The sequence below is a fragment of the Conger conger genome, chromosome 11 (assembly GCF_963514075.1).
Source record: "Conger conger chromosome 11, fConCon1.1, whole genome shotgun sequence".
Classification (NCBI taxonomy): Eukaryota; Metazoa; Chordata; class Actinopteri; order Anguilliformes; family Congridae; genus Conger; species Conger conger.
In genome coordinates, this window is record NC_083770.1 from 25,803,098 (window position 1) to 25,823,224 (window position 20,127).

General features: G+C 42.2%; 1 protein-coding gene across 1 annotated transcript; it reads left to right on the plus strand.

Moving 5' to 3' along the window:
• The first annotated feature begins 1,385 nt into the window (after positions 1 to 1,385).
• prkg1l (protein kinase cGMP-dependent 1, like) lies at positions 1,386 to 19,913 on the plus strand. The gene is made up of 20 exons (XM_061260449.1): positions 1,386 to 1,424; positions 1,803 to 1,992; positions 2,745 to 2,868; positions 3,217 to 3,383; positions 5,365 to 5,478; positions 9,511 to 9,616; positions 9,799 to 9,862; positions 10,691 to 10,768; positions 12,285 to 12,379; positions 12,757 to 12,822; positions 12,941 to 13,015; positions 13,573 to 13,669; positions 13,759 to 13,898; positions 14,636 to 14,725; positions 14,876 to 15,017; positions 15,231 to 15,394; positions 17,508 to 17,630; positions 18,309 to 18,371; positions 18,564 to 18,630; positions 19,494 to 19,913. The coding sequence occupies exons 2-20, from the start codon at positions 1,806 to 1,808 to the stop codon at positions 19,590 to 19,592; spliced, it is 2,061 nt and encodes a 686-aa protein (XP_061116433.1). The 5' UTR covers positions 1,386 to 1,424; positions 1,803 to 1,805; the 3' UTR covers positions 19,593 to 19,913.
• Positions 19,914 to 20,127: the final 214 nt, after the last annotated feature.

Genomic DNA, 20,127 nt, shown 5'->3' on the forward strand with positions numbered 1-20,127 from the left:
ACTGAAGGGGCGTTTTATTTCCTATTCGCCAGGATAATGTACTACTACGTTTTGTTGATTGTTTTGATAGAACCTTAGCATTACTGTATTGCTTGCTTTGTGAGCTTTTATTCTGTGCGTCAGTGTTTGTTTGGCGTCAGTCTGGTGTCCCAGGCGTATTTGGAGATGTGTCTGGTACTTCGTGTGTGCACCAATGCCTGAGTCAAGAATTTCAAATAAACCGAGGTGTGTGTATGAGTGTGCGTGTTTGTGCGAGCGCGCGCGCACGCGGGAGAGAGAGAGAGAGAGAGAGAGAGAGAGAGAGAGAGAGAGAGAGAGAGAGAGAGAGAGAGAGAGAGAGAATTCTTTCCAGACTAAATTACCGGTGTCTTCACAAAAAATAATAAGACCTGCAACCTGGAAGCTGTCTTGTCTGTCTAGTACATATATTTATTTAATGGAGTGCAGCAATAATATAAATAAATAAATAATAAACCTTTTCAGGTGCGTGGAGAATACAAGACCGCATTTTATAAAATAAAAGGCTGACCGCACGGGAGATGAGCTGGTGTAATTAGTTCAGTCACTGACTGCTGATTTTGTCTGTGGCGCTGGCCACAACACGCGGCGGAGATGAACTAAGGAGCGTGCGTGTGCGTGCCTGTTGGATTCAGGAGTTGACAAGACGAAGTCGGACCTCTTGGCACACACAACAAGGTAAATCCGTGTGGATAATAATAAATAACATAACGCTGAACAATCAGGTCAGGTTTTTACAAGACTCCTGCCCTGTAGGTTGAGGAATTCATTTGCAACTGTTCGGAGGCAGGTATGTCGTTTTGGCTGCTTGAAGACAACCGGATACATAGGTAAATAAAATATTTTTAAAATAATTTTGTGCCGATTTAACTTCTTTTTTCTTACATTTATGTTTTCGTGGGAATTCAAATCAATACAAGTAGCGTAGTTATATCTTAACACTATTAATGCATGCTACATTATATTAATGTGCGCTCTGTATCCTACTAGTTGGCTATACCATTCGCTAACTCATGGCAGTCAAGTGATGTTATTATTCATATTTCCCAGCTCCCCTTGTTCTTGAATAGTTTGACTATTGCTTGGTTAAACCGAGACCTTAGCATGATCTTTCTCGAAAACGGGTTCCTTTCAACACCTATTCTGGTATTTTGTCCGTTTGGAAATACAGACATTGAAATTATTTAGTTGCAAAATAATGCATAATGAAATATCAGGTCTGCTACATAAAATCGTGCAGATCTCATTTGTCTTTAGTGGCATCTCATTCAGACCACAGCAATGCTACAGTATTTTCTTATCTGTTTATGTATTATGCTCTGCACCAAGTTTGACATATGCAAATTCACTCCTCAGATTCTCTATGTGTTCTGATTGAGACTCAGTTCCATTTGTCACCCCTATTGGTATGTTGTCTATAAGCACCCTATCTTCACACCAATGTGGTAATTACTTTGCACATGTAGTGATGAAAGCTCTGAGATATTTATCATCCTGTCACCCCATACCCAATACATATTCTGTTACATTCTCTCTCTCTCTCTCTCTCTCTCTCTCTCTCTCTCTCTCTCTCTCTCTCTCTCACACACACACACACACACATACACACACACACAAATGCACACACACATGCATGCACACACTCACACACTCCCTGTTCCTTTAAGTTAAAACAGATGAACTTCTCTCTGCCTGTCTTTCTGAATATTGTAAATCATATCTAGTCATCATTAATCACGGGATTCATTCATTCATTCATGTCCTTTCCTCTCTTTTCTTTCCAGATAATGGGCACACTCCGGGACCTCCAGTTTGCCCTGCAGCTGAAGATTGAAGAGCTACGCCAGCGTGACACCCTCATTGATGAGCTCGAATTGGAGCTGGACGCCAAGGATGATTTGATCCGTCGACTTCAGGGGGAGTTGGATCGCTACAGGGCAACTCTTTCTCCTCCAGGGCCCTCCACAGCAGCAGGTAGCCCTCATCACACTTTCAACAACAGCCAAGGTCTGTTGGAGCTTTCCCATGTCTTATGGTTCACAGGTCCAATATGCAACCTGTATGATTGGGTCGTTTTGTGGTAAACTAATATCCATAGTGAGCTAAGTGCGTGAGAATCAATATCATTCCAAGTGCTGGGTCCAAGATTTGGACCAAAACAGTAAAGTAACAATCAGATTTTTTAAACGACTTAATTTCTTATTTTCAAATGATCTGATTTGTAATGCCAAGTCACTCAGTTGTAAGGTCATTTTGATGCTGCAACCTCTTCCATCAGTCTACGAGGACCCAGACTACCATGAGCATCCTCTGAAACTCGGGTAGGCTGTTGTCACATCCTTTCACGCTGCAGTCCACCGGTTGAGCTGCACAGTGAGCTCACCACCTGACTGCCCTTGGTGACGTTTATGACCAATTGTGTGGCACTCCTTCACCCTTGCTGCCATAAGGAATATATCAGGTTTAATATCCCAGACCATGGGATATCTCATGACACTGAGAACTAGTGTAAGAGCATCTGCTAAATGCCTGTAATATAATGAAATGTACAGAGGTAGACATACGACAACACTTCAGCCCTCAAAAATACAGTGTTGACAGTGAAACCTGAACAGAGCCAATTTGAATTGTTAGTGTTCTGGAGGTTGGTTTTTCATTTGAATCCATGCCATCCAGCTCATCCCAACTAACCTGAGTGGGTCTCGCTATTTTATATCTCCAACCAGGGCCACCTGCAACCCCTGATGAGCCCCAGCGCACAAAGAGACAGGCCATATCTGCTGAGCCCACCGCCCTGGACCTGACACAACTCAAACACGTTACCCTGACCAGCTACAGCAAGAGCAAAGAGTAAGAGAACATTCAGTATCCTGGGCATGTACTGGACATGCTGGCACTGTTGAATTTCTGAGGCACATCTTCAAAAGTACAGAGCCTACTTTTAATATGGCCTGGCCTTTTTTGATATGAATAAGCTTTTTATGTCTGTGTAGGTGAAAATACAGACATAGCTTATTGTGTCAAATCACTAGTCGAATCTGTTGAGGCTTGTTGTCAGTGAATGGCTGCATTTTATTGCAACTTAAATATTCAGAATAATTTCAACAGCACACATACAGTGAGCCCTGGATGAAATTGCATTATTAATTGTTTGTATGCTATGTTATTAATTATCCATGTTCTCGCTCTACCTTTCAGGTCTCAGCAGTTGATCCAGACGGCCCTGCTTGAGAATGACTTCATGAAGCACCTTGAACAAGGACAGATCCTGGCTATTGTGGACTGTATGCACCCCACTACTGTTGCTCAGGGGTGCTGTGTCATTCAGGAGGGTGATGACGGTTCACTCGTCTATGTTTTAGAAGGTGAGTGGTAGGGAGGCATTCAGTCGACATTGATAACTCCATTATTAATTAAATTAGATAATTGAACACAAGATAAATCCAAATATTGCGTCTCCTGTGCTCATTTTTATCTCAGTGCTGAGACAGTCTTGTATTGGGCAGCAGTAGTGCTGGAGGCTTCCTGTTGGTGTGTTTATTATGCACTGAACATCCACGGCTGAGGCCTGGCTGTCCGTGATCTTTAATGCATTCTGCTTATTGGTCTTTCAAGTGGGCAGTGAGATGTGCGGCGTGCTTGCTCCCTTGCTCACCCTTCCCCACGGGCTGGCGTTGTGTTAGCATGCACCTCCGGCTCCGCGGTGCTACTGTCACACCTCCAGCACAATGGAGAGGAAATGGGGGAACGGCCTGTTTCTGGGGAGAGTGACAGCTACATGAAAGCCTGTGCTGGTGATCTCCTACGATATAAATGGCAGCGGTGCAGGTGTGTGTGGGGAGGGAGGGAGGGAGAGAGAGGTTGGAAAGATATGTAATATTGTGAAATGAGCATTAGTAGCAGATAGCCTACTTTCATCTGACTGCAGACAGTGCTAATAACTCTCTCCCTCACCCTTTTGATTTGACAGCCTTGGGTAAATGTCTGCTCTGCTTGCCGCTTGATCAGCGGGACCAGCATCACCGCCCGTTCTGCTGTGACATTTCAGTTGTGTGTGTGTGTGTGTGTGTCACTGAGTACGTCTGTTTGTTGTGTTCATCTGTGGATGCCTGGATCAGAGTGCAGTGGGAGTAAGATGGGGTAAATGGGGCTGGACCTGGTCTCACTGGCTGCCGTAATCTGCTTTAAGAAATTTAAACAGCTCTTAGATATGGAGTAGAATTTTCTGGCTGAGTAAATCATTAAAAGAAACTTCAGCCATTAAAAACACATTTTAGCCTCATCTTAGCTGTGGGTGCTTTTTGAGATGGACTCCAGATAAAACTCCTCCTGGCTGCTCAAAAATCAATGATCAATGGCTCCAGAAGTAAGCAGAGTGTGAAGTGCGTTTGATGGAAAAATGTTTTCGCTATTCCTGAGAATTTAATTCTGGGGGATTCTTCACACAACATGGGTTTTCACAAAATGCAGACGTTAGGCTACTCGGCACATGCTCATTATAAGTTTTGCTCAGACAAAATCTGAAACTTTCTTTTGATTAGCCAGTGGGAATATATGAACTACAATTGTTTTTTTAAAAACAAAAACGCTGGCTCAGTACATTTGGCTGTTTTTTGTTGTCTTTTTTTCAACGCACCTCGGTAGACCTGTGCGCTGTTGCCAGCTGTCTTTGCTGTGAATGGCTGCAGTAGTCAGTCCTTGTTATCCTCCATGCTTCCCCTGTTCCTCTGAAAGGGACATGGAGCAGCTGGATCAGCAGTCTGTTGACATCTGTTGCTGACACCTCTCTCCACTTTTTCCCTCTCTTGATTCAGCTCTGTTAATCACTGTCAATTTCACACTGACACTCATATACACCCGCCCACACACTCAATAATGCTCCAGCCTGTTTACAGCCAAAGTTGTGCATAGCCTTGCACACACGTACACCGTCACACACGCACACATACACACACACACACACACACAGACTGACAGACATTTCTGCCACAATTCATACAAACAAGCATGCCCTCTTTGTGCATGTTTGCACACATAAATATGCACACACACACACACACACACACAGACACACAGACACACACACACACACACACATACAAGCATGCCCTCTTTGACACTGTGTGTCTCTGTATGTGTGTGTGCATATATGTGTGTGCCAACATGAATGTACAAGTCTGTAAATGTCTTTGTGTATGAGTGTGTGTGTGTGTGTGTTTGTGCATGTGTGTGCATGCATATACTATATGTGTAAATGCGTATGTGACTGTGTGTGTGTGTGCGTGTGTTTGTGCATGTGTGCACATGTATATGTGTAAATGTGTTTGTCTGTTTGTGTGTGTACAGAGGGGAGGGTGGAGGTAACCAAGGATGGTCAGAAGCTGTGCACCATGGATCCAGGGAAAGTGTTCGGAGAGCTGGCCATCTTGTACAACTGCACCCGCACTGCCACTGTCTCAGGTACCTGGGCGCATTCCCTTCTGCTGCTGTAGCCCCAGACAGCAGCCTCTCTGCCATCCCCTCTGTCTGCTAGTATCCTGTTTTCTCATAAGAAACTGCTCCTGCAAGCTGTGGCAAGAATCTCTCAGGCAGCAGACTGATTTGATTTTGAAACCAAACAAAGCTTTGTCATACTGTACATTACTAGGAACTAGGGCATTCAAGTACAGTACCTCATGTGGAAGGGTCAATGTTCAGTCCCCTGAGTTATTTCAATGTGAAACAGTCGTATTTCAGGCCATGTGAAACATAAAATCCTACAAATGCTATACACTGTATAATCCTTGGAAAATAGAGTTTTGATTTAACACCATAGTTGAACCAACAAGCAATTTTGGCTTGAAAGCACAGACTCGGTGGAGTGCTAGTTGAACAAACACTCCTGTTTTTGAAGGAAATGGTTTGTTCTTTCATCCTTTTTCCACAATATGTGTTTATCTACTCCTGGGTAGACTGAGCACCACTGTAAGGGAAGAGATGTCCTGTGTTGGCAGGGCTTCTCTATATTTTTATATGGCTGGAGCCCATAGTCTTTTAACAAATTCATCAACCCTTTGTCCTCATATACCCCTAGTCTCTGTTGTCTCAAGGAAGTCGAATTTCATCATGCGCTGTCATTTCTCCAGCCCACCTCTAGATAGGTCCTCTTTTCTCTTTCTTTTTTAATTAAACAAGATGTACACTGCCATATTGCATTACACAAGCTCAGAGCATCTCATGCTTCTTTGTAGCTTGCAGAGAAAATCCCCATCTTTATGATATAAAAACATTTTTCCCATCGTCATGCTATATTATTTTCGGGGGGGATAACATTTCAGAACAGCAGACCGTTAAATGTCGTGTCATATCATGGATTTCCTTTCTGTTTCTACAAACATAATTGTATACAGCTCTGTCTGCTGCAGTTCGTTCTGCACACGTTCAACTGTTGTCAATCGCAGGTGGCCTGCTAAAGACCCAGCAAAGGGTTAACTATCATTTCAAATTTAAAGTTTGTTGTTTTTTCCCTTCCATAATTGTGCTTAACAATTTCCCATCTGCCAAGTTCAAAATGGCATAAATAGAAAGGCATTGTCATATTTATGAGTGAGTAATGCCTGCTGTCACTGAGGAAGCAATTACTGATAATGTATGCAGGTTAAATATGATGGGCCAAGGCTTTCTGTTTTCTAGGGCAACTTGTGTTATTCCTTAGTCTTTCTCCTTTGGACTCAAGGCTCTGCCAAGCTCTCTTGCAAGAAAGTGAATTTTTGATTAGTGTACATCCATCTGGAGTCGTTGAAAACAGGATGTTAAATGTTTTAGGTTTTTTAGGCTTTAGTCCTTTAACATTTATAGAAAGACATATTCAAATATTCCAATTACAATTCACTGCCTAAATACTTTCACTGCTAACCACTTAAACAAGATTATATTAAGGTCTTCAATCATTCACCCAATTAGTCTAATTGCTCTTTAGTACATACTTATGCTAAATATAAGCATTTAGAAACAGATTTTTGCAGAGGGCTTCGTTGTACTGCAGGTATTTCGGAGAGGGAATCAGTAGAAAATGCTCCTCACTAGGTAGTGAATGTTAGATGTATGTATGATCTGGTATTCATCAAGCACCTGGTAGCTTCACAGCTTTAAGTGATGCAGTCTGAGATGGGAAAATAGGCAACCTGTGTGAAGAGCTTTCCTCTTGCTCGGTGGCCCCTTTTCTTCATTTATTTTTGAGCACTTGGCCATCCCTTTAAGCATCGTTTCACCCATTTTTACTCCAGAAATAATTAGAAATTAATTTGTGACATGAAAACACGGCCAGGGAGGGATGTTATTAACAGAAGGACCCTTTTGCGGAGTGCTCCAGAGGGACGTGCGGGCTCGGGAAGGTATTGACGCAGTGGGATTTTTAATGGAGAGGGCGTCAGTGCGGAAGCTGTGTCCACTGCCCATAGGGAAACACTGAATCACTGCCTCTTAGAGCCACTGACCTGCTTTCTGTTCAGCAGAAAATAGGCTGTATTTACTGCTGCTCTAACTGAATATGGGTACATGAAAGGCACTCTGAAGTCGCTCTCTCTCTGCCTCTCTCCCTCTCTCTCTGCCTCTCTCTCTCTTTCCCACTCTAGCTCTCCCTCTTTCTTCCTCTTTTAGCTCCTCTCTCAGTATAGTGTGTAAGAGGGAAGCCAGGTTGACAGTAGGGTGTTACAGGTCAGATGGGGGTTCTCGAAACAGGTCTGCCCTGCTTTGAGAACCCCATATATAGAGGTACACACTGACAAACTAACTTCCAAGTTACCTTGCAAGTCAAACCCAAATGAGAGAATAACTCAGAAACTCAGAGAGAATTTTTAATCTCATTGTTTGCATCCCTCTCCTTTGTTACAATCACATCAAAGAATTTCACATTTTTCACCTTACTCGTTTTCTCCTTTTTAAGAAGATAATATTTTTTTCTCTCCTTCCTTACATCTTTTCCTTTGTGTTGTCTGAATGGAACTCATCATAAAATTATTTTTCTTATGTATGTATATCTGCTCTGAAAATATCAGTTTGTGGTCACCAATTAACCTTAACCATGCTATAGAATCGTAATTTATAATGTGTTGTATAGTATCTGGTAGAGTGGCCATGGATCAAGAATTTCTGTACATTTATTCATTGTGTTCCACTCACTTATTTCAACAGAGGAAATCTGGATATGGACATAATAGTCTGCCAATTGGCTGTGAAAATGTGTCATCGTATGAACAGAAATAAATGAAACGCTTACAAATCTAAATGTCAGAATAAGGTTAAGGTACTTCAGTAATTAAGTGGCTGCCAGTTGTCATGGTTCTGAATGCTTTGCTCTGCGCGGGGCATGTAGAGAGCTCAACTAGACGCTCTTACACGCGTATGCAGTTGTCCTCTGTGTGGGCTTGTGTTAGCTATTATTATTGCTGTATTTATTGCGCTATGGCAGAAGGGCATCGCGGGCTATGCGTCCTCTTTTAGCGAACTATCAGCTTTATTTTACCCACAGCATTGCGTAACGATTATATAGAGCACTGCAGAGTGTGTTCTCAAGCTCTCTTCCACTGCAGTTAAAGATGTTCCAGAGGAAAATCGTCAGGGGAGTGAGGGGGAATTATTGGGTTTGGTGCTGGACAATAATCTCTCCTTCTCCAAAGCAGCAGCTGAGTCAATTAAGGAGGTTCATTATTAATTCACAGCATCTCTGCCAGAGTCTCCTTTTTCCCTGTGCCCACAACACACAGCTGAGGAGGGAGGGAGGGAGGGAGAGAGGAGAACGAGGGATGAGGACGGAACAGCCTTGGGCCTTTATCCTGTGTTCAATTGTCCGCTGACAGGAAGAGGAGCAGGGAGATTCAGAAATGTCACGTTGCACTCAGATTAATTACTAATTCCCCCTTTTTAATCTGCCTGTAATTATAGGAATACATTTGTTTAATAAGTGGAGCAGATTTTGTGCCAAGACAAGCTTTGAAATTCCATGGTGGTATGGTGATAGGGATGTTTAGCTAGCGCTTTGAGTCCTTATAGAAGGCTACCTGCTGGCATCGCTGCTTGTGCCAGTAAATGCTAGCATCAGTCCAATAACCAGACATGTTTCTGACATTCTAAATGCTGTATAGCTCCTGCCTGTCATCCAAATGCAAAAGAATAGTGAGCCCTTTATTGTGGGTTCAGAAAGAGAGATTGAGAGCTATGCGTTATCTTGTTATTGTAAGAATATTTCATATTTCTTTTTATGTGACTACTTCTTTCAGTTGCCCTGTCACCTTGTATTTATGTGTTGATTTGCTTGGCCTGCAAGCTCGCTCAGTATCTTTCACAGCCTTTGATGAAGGTTAGCACTCAGTAGATAGTGTGTTGAATAGCATTGCAGGAATGTTTAAAAGATGTTAACTCTGAATTTCTCTCATTCACTTATTCTCCCGTCTCAACCGGTTTCTTTTATCCTCTCTTTCTCTTTCACTTCTTTCTGCCTTTCTCTCCCTGCAGCCATAACTGATATCAAACTGTGGGCAATCGATCGGCAGTGTTTCCAAACCATCATGATGAGGTCTGGCTTGATCAGGCACTCTCAGTACATGGAATTCCTCCACAGGTGACCGCCAATTGTGGTGACACTTAAATCAGCGTTTGCAGAAACACACAGGGGCAACCACTTGTCTGTTTGAAAGTGGTGCATAGTACCTTTGTGTTTTTTTTGCAACACTGCCGTCTGAAATAGTACCTGTTGGTCCCCTACTGGCTTGAGCCCTGACCTGTCCATTTGTCTGTCCACAGTGTGCCTTCCTTCCAAACCTTGCCTGAGGATGTGCTCAGTAAAGTTGCTGATGTGTTGGAGGAGGTACCATATTCAACGCCGCAACTGACAAGGGTGTCTCTCCCACACAGTGTAACGAACTAGTCCAGTCCTGTATATGGGCTAAAAACTAGAGCAGGCCCAGGAGTGGCTGTAAATCCAAATAGGATTTCAGTGATTGCACCCTTGGACAGCATACAGTAAACACAAAAAATAATCTGTGATATCACCTTACTCCAATTATCCCATAAGGGATTTTTTGACAACACCACTGTTACAATGAAACTGTGTGTTCATTTTCAACGTAATAAACATATAATTTACTGTACTCTAGATGTATTGGATTTGTTTTGAAATTTTACAAAACATTTCTCCCTGTTGCAGTAAACAAGCAGATTTAATAGAAGCTTCCCAGAAAGGTTCTCTCTTGAGCCTCCTTTAGCTATTACCCACACCACGAAATTGGACACTTGCTGTTGGATAAACACACATCACTCACACACCAATACCGTTTCAATTTTGCTCTCACAATAGACCATTTTAGGATATGTCTTGTACAGGTAGCTGTGTGGCATCATCTGTGGATGCTGTGGATGTTAACCAGTGTCCTCTCAGCTTTTCTCCCCAGTATAGAAGGGTTGTGCACTTACACAATGGTTCTCATCATTGTCTACATTTGCTTTGAATTAAGCTTGATAAAATGGATGCCATCACAAATGCCTCTGTTCTCTTTCTTCCTATGTCCTCTCAATCTAATTTTCTCTCTGGATTCTACCTGCCTTCTCTTCACTCACATGTTTTCTGGCTCCATTCTTTCATGTATTTTCTCTCTTACAACCCCCATCCTCACCCCCACCCCACCCCTTCTGTCAGACCCACTACAATGATGGGGATTACATAATCCGACAGGGAGCCACTGGAGACACCTTCTTCATCATCAGTGAGGGCCAGGTAAGGAGTGCTGAGGTAGTTTGTGGAGCAGCAATGCTGTATGGGTAATGTAGTATAATGAGTAGGGAACTGAGCTCATACCCATAAAAAGTTAGATTCCCAGAGTTTTGTAAATCACTCTAGATGCAAGTAAAATGAAGGCTCACAGCTTATAAAGGAACTGGCCTTGTGATAGTGACCTAAATTCACCTTTTCCACCTTAACTTGGTCCTTACTCACTGCAGACACTCTTGTTTAGCTGAATGACCCATATGTATGGTGTGCATACAGTACAGTAATACCATAACATGAACCAAGAAGTCCAGTCCTGAATTGTGAAAGGAAGTGACAACAGAGATATCTGCTTCTGCCATGCTTTATTTAACATATACAGAGTATGCAGGATGAAGCAAGGCAAATAAGTATAATAATAGCCTCTGATCCCATATGAACATTAGCCAATCATGAGATTGCTTATTAGTTTGTAAGATGAAGAAGATTACTTCAGACAATTAATTGGAACTGGTAAAAGCCTAGCTTTTTTCTCATGATTACCATTTTCTGTGACCATTTTTACCATTAACTCTCTATTCTAAGTTAACACATGCTGTAGCAGCCCGGTCCTATGGCAGCAGTTTCTAGTAAGTGGTAATTAACCATGAAGTTGTAAGTATTTATTGAGTAAGTGAAATGAACATTTACAGAAAGCAGTCACTGCAAATAAATTAGGTGGCTGACAAAACAAGTGCAATCTAATGTATTACAGCGTTACAGAGCTACTTAATTATTAAACAGACACACGTTTCATTGCTTTCTTGTTTTTATAAAATACATAAATAGTATTTGTTTTCCTGTCTTTCTACTTCTGACTTAATTAAATGTTAAATTCCTTACAAATAAGTGTAGTAGCAATGGGAAATGTGACCTAATTATTTGTTAACTCCCTCTATTGCATTGGATAATACAGTGTGCCAAGTTGCCAGGCTAATGTTGCCTGTTTTAATATGTTTCAGTCGAGTGGGTAATTGGGTTTTTAAATGAGTCACACGTTGTCACATTATTCTTATCGAAATGATGCACTTGTTTACAACTAATAAATAACACCTTGAGGCATATCTTATCCCCCAGTGTTGCTGTGCATCCCCTGTAGTGGAACCAAGACTTCCTGAATGGTGGTGTGTCCCAGCCAAGGGGAATAATAGACTGGGTGATTTACCATAAATATCAGGGAATAGAATCACATTTAATAACTGGACAGGCTGTCTATTTTTATACTGTTCTATCTCACAGTTGTAGCTGCGTGCACAATAGGGTTTGTGTGTGTGTGTGTGTGTGTGTGTGTGTGTGTGTGTGTGTGTGTGTGTGTGTGTGTCCTCGTGTGTGTGTGTGTGTGTGTGTGTGTAATGTGCTGGAATATGGAGCCAAACACGACTGGGTTACTGTCCGAATACATACAGACTGTGCTGTATAACAACTGTAGTAGTGAGCATCCATCGATATCCTCCATGACCCTTGCTTTTTCCTAAACCATATCCAGGTACATGTCACAAAGCAGAAATGTACCAGTGAGGAGCCAGCTTTCCTGTCCACTCTGTCCAAAGGTGATTGGTTTGGAGAGCAGGCTTTGAAAGGGTGAGAGAAAACTAAGAGATATGTGCAGGAGCAGATTCACGTATAGGGCAATAAAACCAGCTCCCGTCAAATTCAATCTACTTGCTACTGACATAGATATTGTGATTATCCAATATTTAATAGTGAGTAAAAATGATATGTTTATGCAAATTAGATTTGGGCACTCTCCTGTTAAACATCAAGACATTGGAAATGCTAGAAATCCAAAAGTGAACACTTTTACTACAGATAACTCGTTTCTGACCCATATTTCAATATATTGTGTGATTATCTTGTCCTTGGTTGGTCTACCTTATCAGAGTTATCAGATTGATAATGTTCACAAACACTTGATGATATGATATTCTCATCCATACTGTATGCCCTTCCCCTCCCAGGGAAGATGTGCGGACCGCTAATGTCATCGCAGTGGGAAATGTGACATGCCTCATTGTGGACAGAGAGTGAGTGAGACCACAGTGATATACAGAGTGAATTCATGTTGCTCTAGCCTTAAATATGCATTGATCACGCAGTCCAATAACCCATCTCTCTCTCTGTCTCTCCCATCTTCCCCTACAGGACTTTTAAACAGTTGATAGGAGGCCTGGAAGACGTGAGCAAGAAGGCCTATGAGAGCGACGAGGCCAAGGCTAAGTGAGCATTCTCTCTGCACACTTTCCTGGTCTTCCAGCTCCGTGCGCATCTTCACACGTACCGCAGCTTTTCTCTCAAATCAATATTTTATCATTTGTTGGACATTCGATTTTTTCTGAAAAAAGTGAGGTGTATATGCAGCTTGTGGTTTACATTGCAATGATGACATGAATATTTCAATATATCAAAAAAAAGATGAATCCAAAGTTTTTGTTTTCCACTGCCTCATTTTGAAATGTACGTACCGTATATATCTTCATCGAAGCGTCTTGAGTTTTCTGAAAAAGGCCTGAAATAAGTCTGTGGGAAAGTGTCTGTTTGGACAAGCACACACCCTTGCTCCATACAAATCTGACTACTAAGGCCAGAGCCCACACCCACAATCCATACAATTCTAACTTCTAAAGGCAAAACAAAACACTGCCTCTGTTTCATGCTCCACCTCTGTATTGTAGAATCTAAATATATCCCTTTTATCAGAGAGGAATCACATAGGCCTCATGAGCTGTATTCTCATCACCATTACATTTCCTCTGTCCCCATCTGACCTCCTGCAGGTTGGAGGCAGAGGCCGCCTTCTTCTCCAACGTGTCCCTGTGTGATTTCCGCGTCATCTGCACTCTGGGAATGGGGGGCTTCAGTCGCGTGGAGCTGGTGAGGGGGTGGGATCTGTTGGCTCTGGAAAACCCTGGTCTTGTGACCGTGTCAGTCCTGGACCCACCCGGCTCTGTCTCTCCTCCCAGGTGCAGCTGAAGAATGACCCCAGCCGGTCCTACGCTATGAAGGTGCTGAAGAAGCGGCACATCCTGGACACCAGCCAGCAGGGCCACATCCTGTCTGAGAGACGCATCATGATGGAGGCTCACAGTCCCTTCACCGTCAGGTCAGCGTCCACTCCTGTCAGACTCCACTCTGGCAGGCCTGTACTGTCCGCTGCTTTCTGTTCTTTCCACACTTGAGTGATTCAATTCTAGACACTGATTGGCTAAATAATATGCAGACCTTTTGCAACGATTCCCAGACGCACATATGACGCATTCTGCCCATGAAACCAGGGTCATCGCAAGATGCGCTTCTGTCCTTAATGCATATGCATTTAAGGGTGAATCGCGCAAATAAAGGGTGAAGATATTATAAGTGTGGCTGATTATGTATTCCGTTGAATTTACTAAAGTTCACGCAATTAACAAGGGTCGCATTGTGTCTTAACTGTCTTTTAACTGCGCTGTTTAAGATCTGTCTCTTTCAGAAAATGCAATTAGTAGGCAGTCCCATTCGCGGATTGCGTAATGAGCTGTAGCCTTCATAAATAAGATGTTAATTTCAGGCAGACTGCGACCGCACCAACACACCCACGTCAAGCAGCATTTTGTGATGTATGTAAATCTGGCCCCTTGTTCTTGCAAGGCCTGAATTAGCAGCTGATTGAAAGGAAACCACAAAAATCTACAAACGCTGTGCACTCCAAGAATTGTGTTTGACACCTCTGACCTAGAGTTTAGCTATGATGAGTTTCCTTGTCTTCTTCCATTAGCCACAGTAAGCTTGAAATTAGGTGTTTTTGGACTGGATGGTTGTCTGCACCGCAATGTTAAATAATAATTGGTGTGCTGTGTTCAGGTTGTACTGTACCTTCAGGGATCCCAAGTACCTCTACATGCTGTTGGAGGCCTGTTTAGGTGGGGAGTTGTGGACACTGCTGAGAGACAGGTATTGACCCCGCCCCTATTCCTATTGTCGGGCAGATTTGAAACTGCCTTTCTTTCTATCCGTGCATTCGAGCACATGATCAGTTGTACCGGTGTTTGTGAATGCCGCTGCCCCCTATGTCACTTCACACATGTCATACATGTGCTTCAGGGGCTCCTTTGATGACAGCACCACGCGCTTCTACACTGCCTGCGTGGTGGAGGCCCTCACGTTTCTGCACTGCCGTGGGATCATCTACAGGGACCTCAAGCCTGAAAACATCATTCTGGACGAGCGCGGATATGCCAAACTGGTAACCTGGGACAACACAAAAAGTGCTACACAAACAGAGATGGAAAATCCAGATTCAGAAAGTAAAAGCCCTCCCTTTTTGCTCTAACGGCCTGGATTTTGCACTAACACGCAGCCAAGCAAAGGAACCTACCCACACACAGTCACCTTGACTGGGAAACACTGATCTATGTCCCTCAAGGCTTTTTCACCCAGGCCGCCTTATCTCCTCCAGGTGGACTTTGGCTTTGCAAAGAAGGTGGGCCTAGGGAAGAAAACATGGACCTTCTGCGGGACCCCGGAGTACGTGGCCCCCGAAATCATCCTGAACAAGGGCCATGATGTGTCAGCAGACTGCTGGTCCCTGGGCATCCTCATATTTGAGCTGCTAAGTGGGAGGTGAGGTTGAGAAAAGGGCAGCAGCCTCTGAGGAACGTGAGAACTAATGGGAACAGGGGGTGAAAAGACAGGCCAGTCTGCCCACAGAGTGCAATTTATCAGCAGATGGCATGCTAATAAACGAGCCTGGTGAGAACAGGCGGGTGTACATTCACAGAAAATGTATGGTAACGAACAGTGGCCAGGGTGAGGAGAGCATTAAGATGAATAACAAATACAATTAAAATAAACACAATAACACTGATGCTTCCACCTAAATAACACACACTATAACAAGTCTCAGGTATCAGGCACAGTTTCATACAAAGGAACTGAATCGTAATTTCACTTTGCCCAACATTGATAAACAAGGACAAACTAAAACATCAGCATCAACTTCAACATTAACAAATCCAGGAGAAGCATTAGCATTGACACCCTTGTCATACCGCATTGGTCCGCAAGTTCAGTTGTGGGCCAGAACTGTGTTAGTACAGATATTGAATGGAAATCAAAGTAATCCCTTGTCTTACATAGGCTGAGACTCCTTCAATTTCACATAAGTAATTACTGTGCTTTCACAAAATACAACTTCATATTTCACCACCCTAAAAACATTTGCAGTCTTGTTTCTTTTTAGCTCTCTCCAATCATGGCCTAATTAATCAGTGATTGTGAAAACAATTAAACATATTCAAATTACCCAACACAGATAGGGCTAACTATTACTGGTCTAATGTGTTACTGGGCAGAGTACAACTGGAGACTCGTGGAGGCTGCCAATTAGGTTCCCCAGCTGAACTATAAAGAAACAACATTTAATTGAACTGGCCTTGAAATAAATGTAATCGATGACCATCAAGAATTTTAATGCATAATTTAGCTGTCTGCTCCGTGCAAAGGGAAAAAAGAGTTTACAAAAATAACTAAAAACTTTACCCTACTCTTTATGGGCATTTATGAAAGCCGCATTTGCTTAGGAGTCATATGCATCCTGCACAAAGAGAATCCAGTCTTGTGAATTCAGGGACATCAGCATGATGGTCTCCCAAAACAAAACAATGTCCTGTTCATTCAAGGCAAGGTCTGAATTGTATGTACAGCCAATTATAAGAATATCCCTTTATAAGAATTATTTTTATAAAATCCTTAGAAGTCCTTGGAAGGTCCTTGTCAATTAAAAAAATAAAAATAAAAATCGTGTAGGAACCATGGAGGAATAAGAAAGTTGCTCAAGAAAAAGGCTGAGCTATCACTTCAGCTGAAGCATGTCTACACCTCAGTGAACATTTGACTGGCCAATGACTCCTTTCCTCACGAACCTGTTCTTTTAGGAAAACAACTGCCAGTCAGAGGAGAGGCGCCTCTCCCACTGAGAACATTTTGTAACCTGTGAACACACGATGAGCAGCTAGGGGGCGCTCACGCAACTAGCCCACATTACCATGGCAACAGTTATGCCCCATATTGTAAAGAGATGGTCTCAGGCAGGGGTGGGCAATTCTGTTGGTGAAGTGTGTGTGGGGTTCTTTGTTTCCACCAATTACCTTGGCTAAATGCGCTAACTGGCTGACACACCAACACTGGTTAACTCATAGATTAGATTACAGTAAAACGTTTCATATAGGGACACAAGAAGGACCTACAGCTGTTCATGTGCTTAGTAAGAAATGTAGCTAACATGTCAGATCACATAAATGTTAGGGCCAAAGATGGCATGTAAAGCAGAAACAGATACTGCTTATTGCATTCTTAACGTATTGTGAAAACGGAGTCAGGTCCACACAGATGCTTGTTGCAGTGACCGATGTTGTTTATTCAACTGTCCCTCACCCTGACAACATATACATACGTAAACGACTGCCGTAAACCTTAACAAGCGTTACTGTACTGTCGTCCTAGATGTAACAATATGACCCTTGTTTCCCACAGCCTTTGGTACTGGCAATTATATTTGCTGAGTGAACCTCCTGCAAGGTCTTAAAGATGTTTTTAAAGAGATGGCCCAGCCGTTGTGAAGTCAAGAGTAGTATAATCTTCACAGTCATCATCATTGCTCCCAAATTGCCTTTGTTTTCTGTCTCTGCTCTGGTTTCCCCACTAAAACACTGAATCTAGTATGTCACTCCTCCAGCCCCCCGTTCTCAGGTTCCGACCCCATGAAGACGTACAACATCATCCTGCGGGGTATTGACATGGTGGAGTTCCCCAAAAAGATCACCAAGAGCGCTGCAAACCTCATCAAGAGACTCTGCAGGTTGAATACACACTGTCTTATACATTGTATTTAGCGGTTGGTGAACTGAAAATTGGTGGAACACAAAACTTTTTACTTTAAACTGATCATTGATGTCAACCTGTTTTCATTAATTTTCCTTGATTAACAAGCTTGCCAACGACGCGATGTAGCACGCAGCTCCTTCTTATCATGTTAGGGAGATTTAGAAAATCTACAGTAGCCAGTAATCTACACTTGCCTTTCAAAAAAGCACTAAATATGATTATAAGTTTCCAACCTAGAACTATCATATACAGTACATCACAAATCATGAATATGCAGTATAGTATCGATTTGTAAACATCTGTAACAGCTATAGAACCAAAAATGCCTTTATAAGTTAATTGTTAATTGCATACGCTAGAGTGTGGGGATCGGAGGGTGTAGGCTGAAGAGATGAGTCACCAGTCTCAGTGTCAGAAGATGTCAGGTGCTTCTGCTGTCATGACCACTGTGGGAAGTGCTTTACACCTGAGCGTTAACCATATTTAGTCACTGAAACCATCCACATTAAACAGTGTTGCCACCATCAATCTGTTTGCCAACAGTGTGACACCTCAGACTCACAACTGCACTGCTGTTTTCTGTTGCAGGGGTTGTCCTGTATCTGTATTCTGTCATTTCTGTGTTTCAGTGGCTTTGCTCTCTGATCCTCAGGGACAACCCCTCGGAGAGACTCGGCAACCAGAAGAATGGGGTCAAGGACATTCAGAAGCACAAGTAAGGTTGGAGTAGGGTGGGCAGTTCTGTGTATTCAGTCTGAACAGATCTGCTTGTTCTAATGTTTACATTTATTTAGGTTTTGTGAATGTGAGAAAAGTACTATGCAGTAAAATTAAATATTATTGTTGTTATTATTATTTAAAAACATTCTAAACTGAAGAAACCTGCTCTCTTGTGTTTATATTTCAGATGGTTTGAAGGCTTCAACTGGGAGGGCATCCGCAAAGGAACCCTGACCCCTCCGATCATGCCTATTGTAAGGATGAATTCAGAAAGAGGACTTGTGGATTCATTGTATTCCAAAAATGCATGGCTCTTTGAATGAGATCTATTGTTGTGGGAGAATGATTAATTGAATTTAGTTGTTTCACTTTGATAATGATTATATGCATGCAGAGGACATACTCGGTTAAATAAAAGTACATTCTTAGAACTTGGAAAAAAGATGCCATATATTGCACTCCCAGAGGAGAATCACATTTTCTACAGGTTCATGAAAGAGCTTCATTTCAAATGCAGAAAATTCAAGGTCGCAAAAGTGTTGGTTTTGCAGAAAGGGCTTGAAGATGCTTGATTTTCTGTTGGTGTATGCATTTTTCAAAAAAACTTTTTCCCTGGAGTGATATCTATCCAACACAAAGAGACTCAAAAGTGTTGTGAATTCAGAGACATCAGTGTTTTTCCTAAAGTAATGGCTTTTAGACTTTGTTCAGGGTTGTAGCTGAATTAACTTCAGAGGCAGTTGTAAGATAATTATCTTACAAATAAGTCCTTAAAAGTCCTTTAGAAATAATTTCATTCCACATTAGAAATGCTTTTGGAATCCTTGAGGTGTCATAAATGAGTGGACAGAAAAAGTTTTGATAACTGTACCATTGTTAGGGTATTAAACAGTGGGTATGAAATTAACTCAAACATGCTGTCTTGCAGCACCATAATGGGAGAAATCAGTAAAACCATTTGAATCAATTTTGTAATAAAAAAGGCTAGTGAGGAAACTCATGATAGTCTTTCTTTATTTCTCAGAAACAGTATAGGATGTATTGTTTTATTGCTAGATTTATTTAAATATCTTGCAACTTGAAAGACCCTGTGACTGCCACTTCTTCTATCTCCTAGGTTAGTGGTCCCCTGGACACTAGAAATTTCGACAGCTTTCCTGATGACAATGAGGACCCACCCCCCGATGAGGACTCTGGCTGGGACATAGAATTCTGATCAAACAGATCCAAATATCTTTGGTTTTGGTGGAAGAATGGGGAAATGCTGGACACTGGACTATTTTTGTATTTGATGGGCAACAGTGCTGAGAGAATGTGATTGTCCCTAAATTGGGAGCAAGCATAAAAAGAAAGCCGTGCTATTTTTCAAGACAATAAGACTGAAGGGCTTAAAAATGTTTTTACAACTGTGAAACTGTTTGATTCAGTATTTTGTAATGAACTCAGTTGTTTCATGACGCATTTTTCTGACTCATTCTGACGTATTCATTCAACTTTGTGTTTGTACTGGAGCAGAACTAAAGCATGTTACGACTTGTGTGCTGTGGCTTTGTTTTTGGTTTATGATGTGTACTACACCTGGAACTAAAGGTTTTGAGGGAAGGAAGATGGCTACATTGACCATCTTCCATCAAATAATGATTTCTGCAGCTCCATAGAGATACCATAGCATGAAGACAACAAATCACTGCTAACCAGATGCAGCCTACAGTAAAATTGAAATGTTGCTTTATGTTTACTGTATAACCTTG

Coding starts and splice junctions, on each gene's coding strand:
- prkg1l (XM_061260449.1), top strand. CDS start 1,806: ATGGGCACACTCCGGGACCTCCAGTTTGCCCTGCAGCTGAAGATTGAA. Junction 12,823..12,940: donor TGCCTCATTGTGGACAGAGA/GTGAGTGAGACC, acceptor CTTCCCCTACAG/GACTTTTAAACAGTTGATAG. Junction 18,372..18,563: donor AAGGACATTCAGAAGCACAA/GTAAGGTTGGAG, acceptor TTTATATTTCAG/ATGGTTTGAAGGCTTCAACT.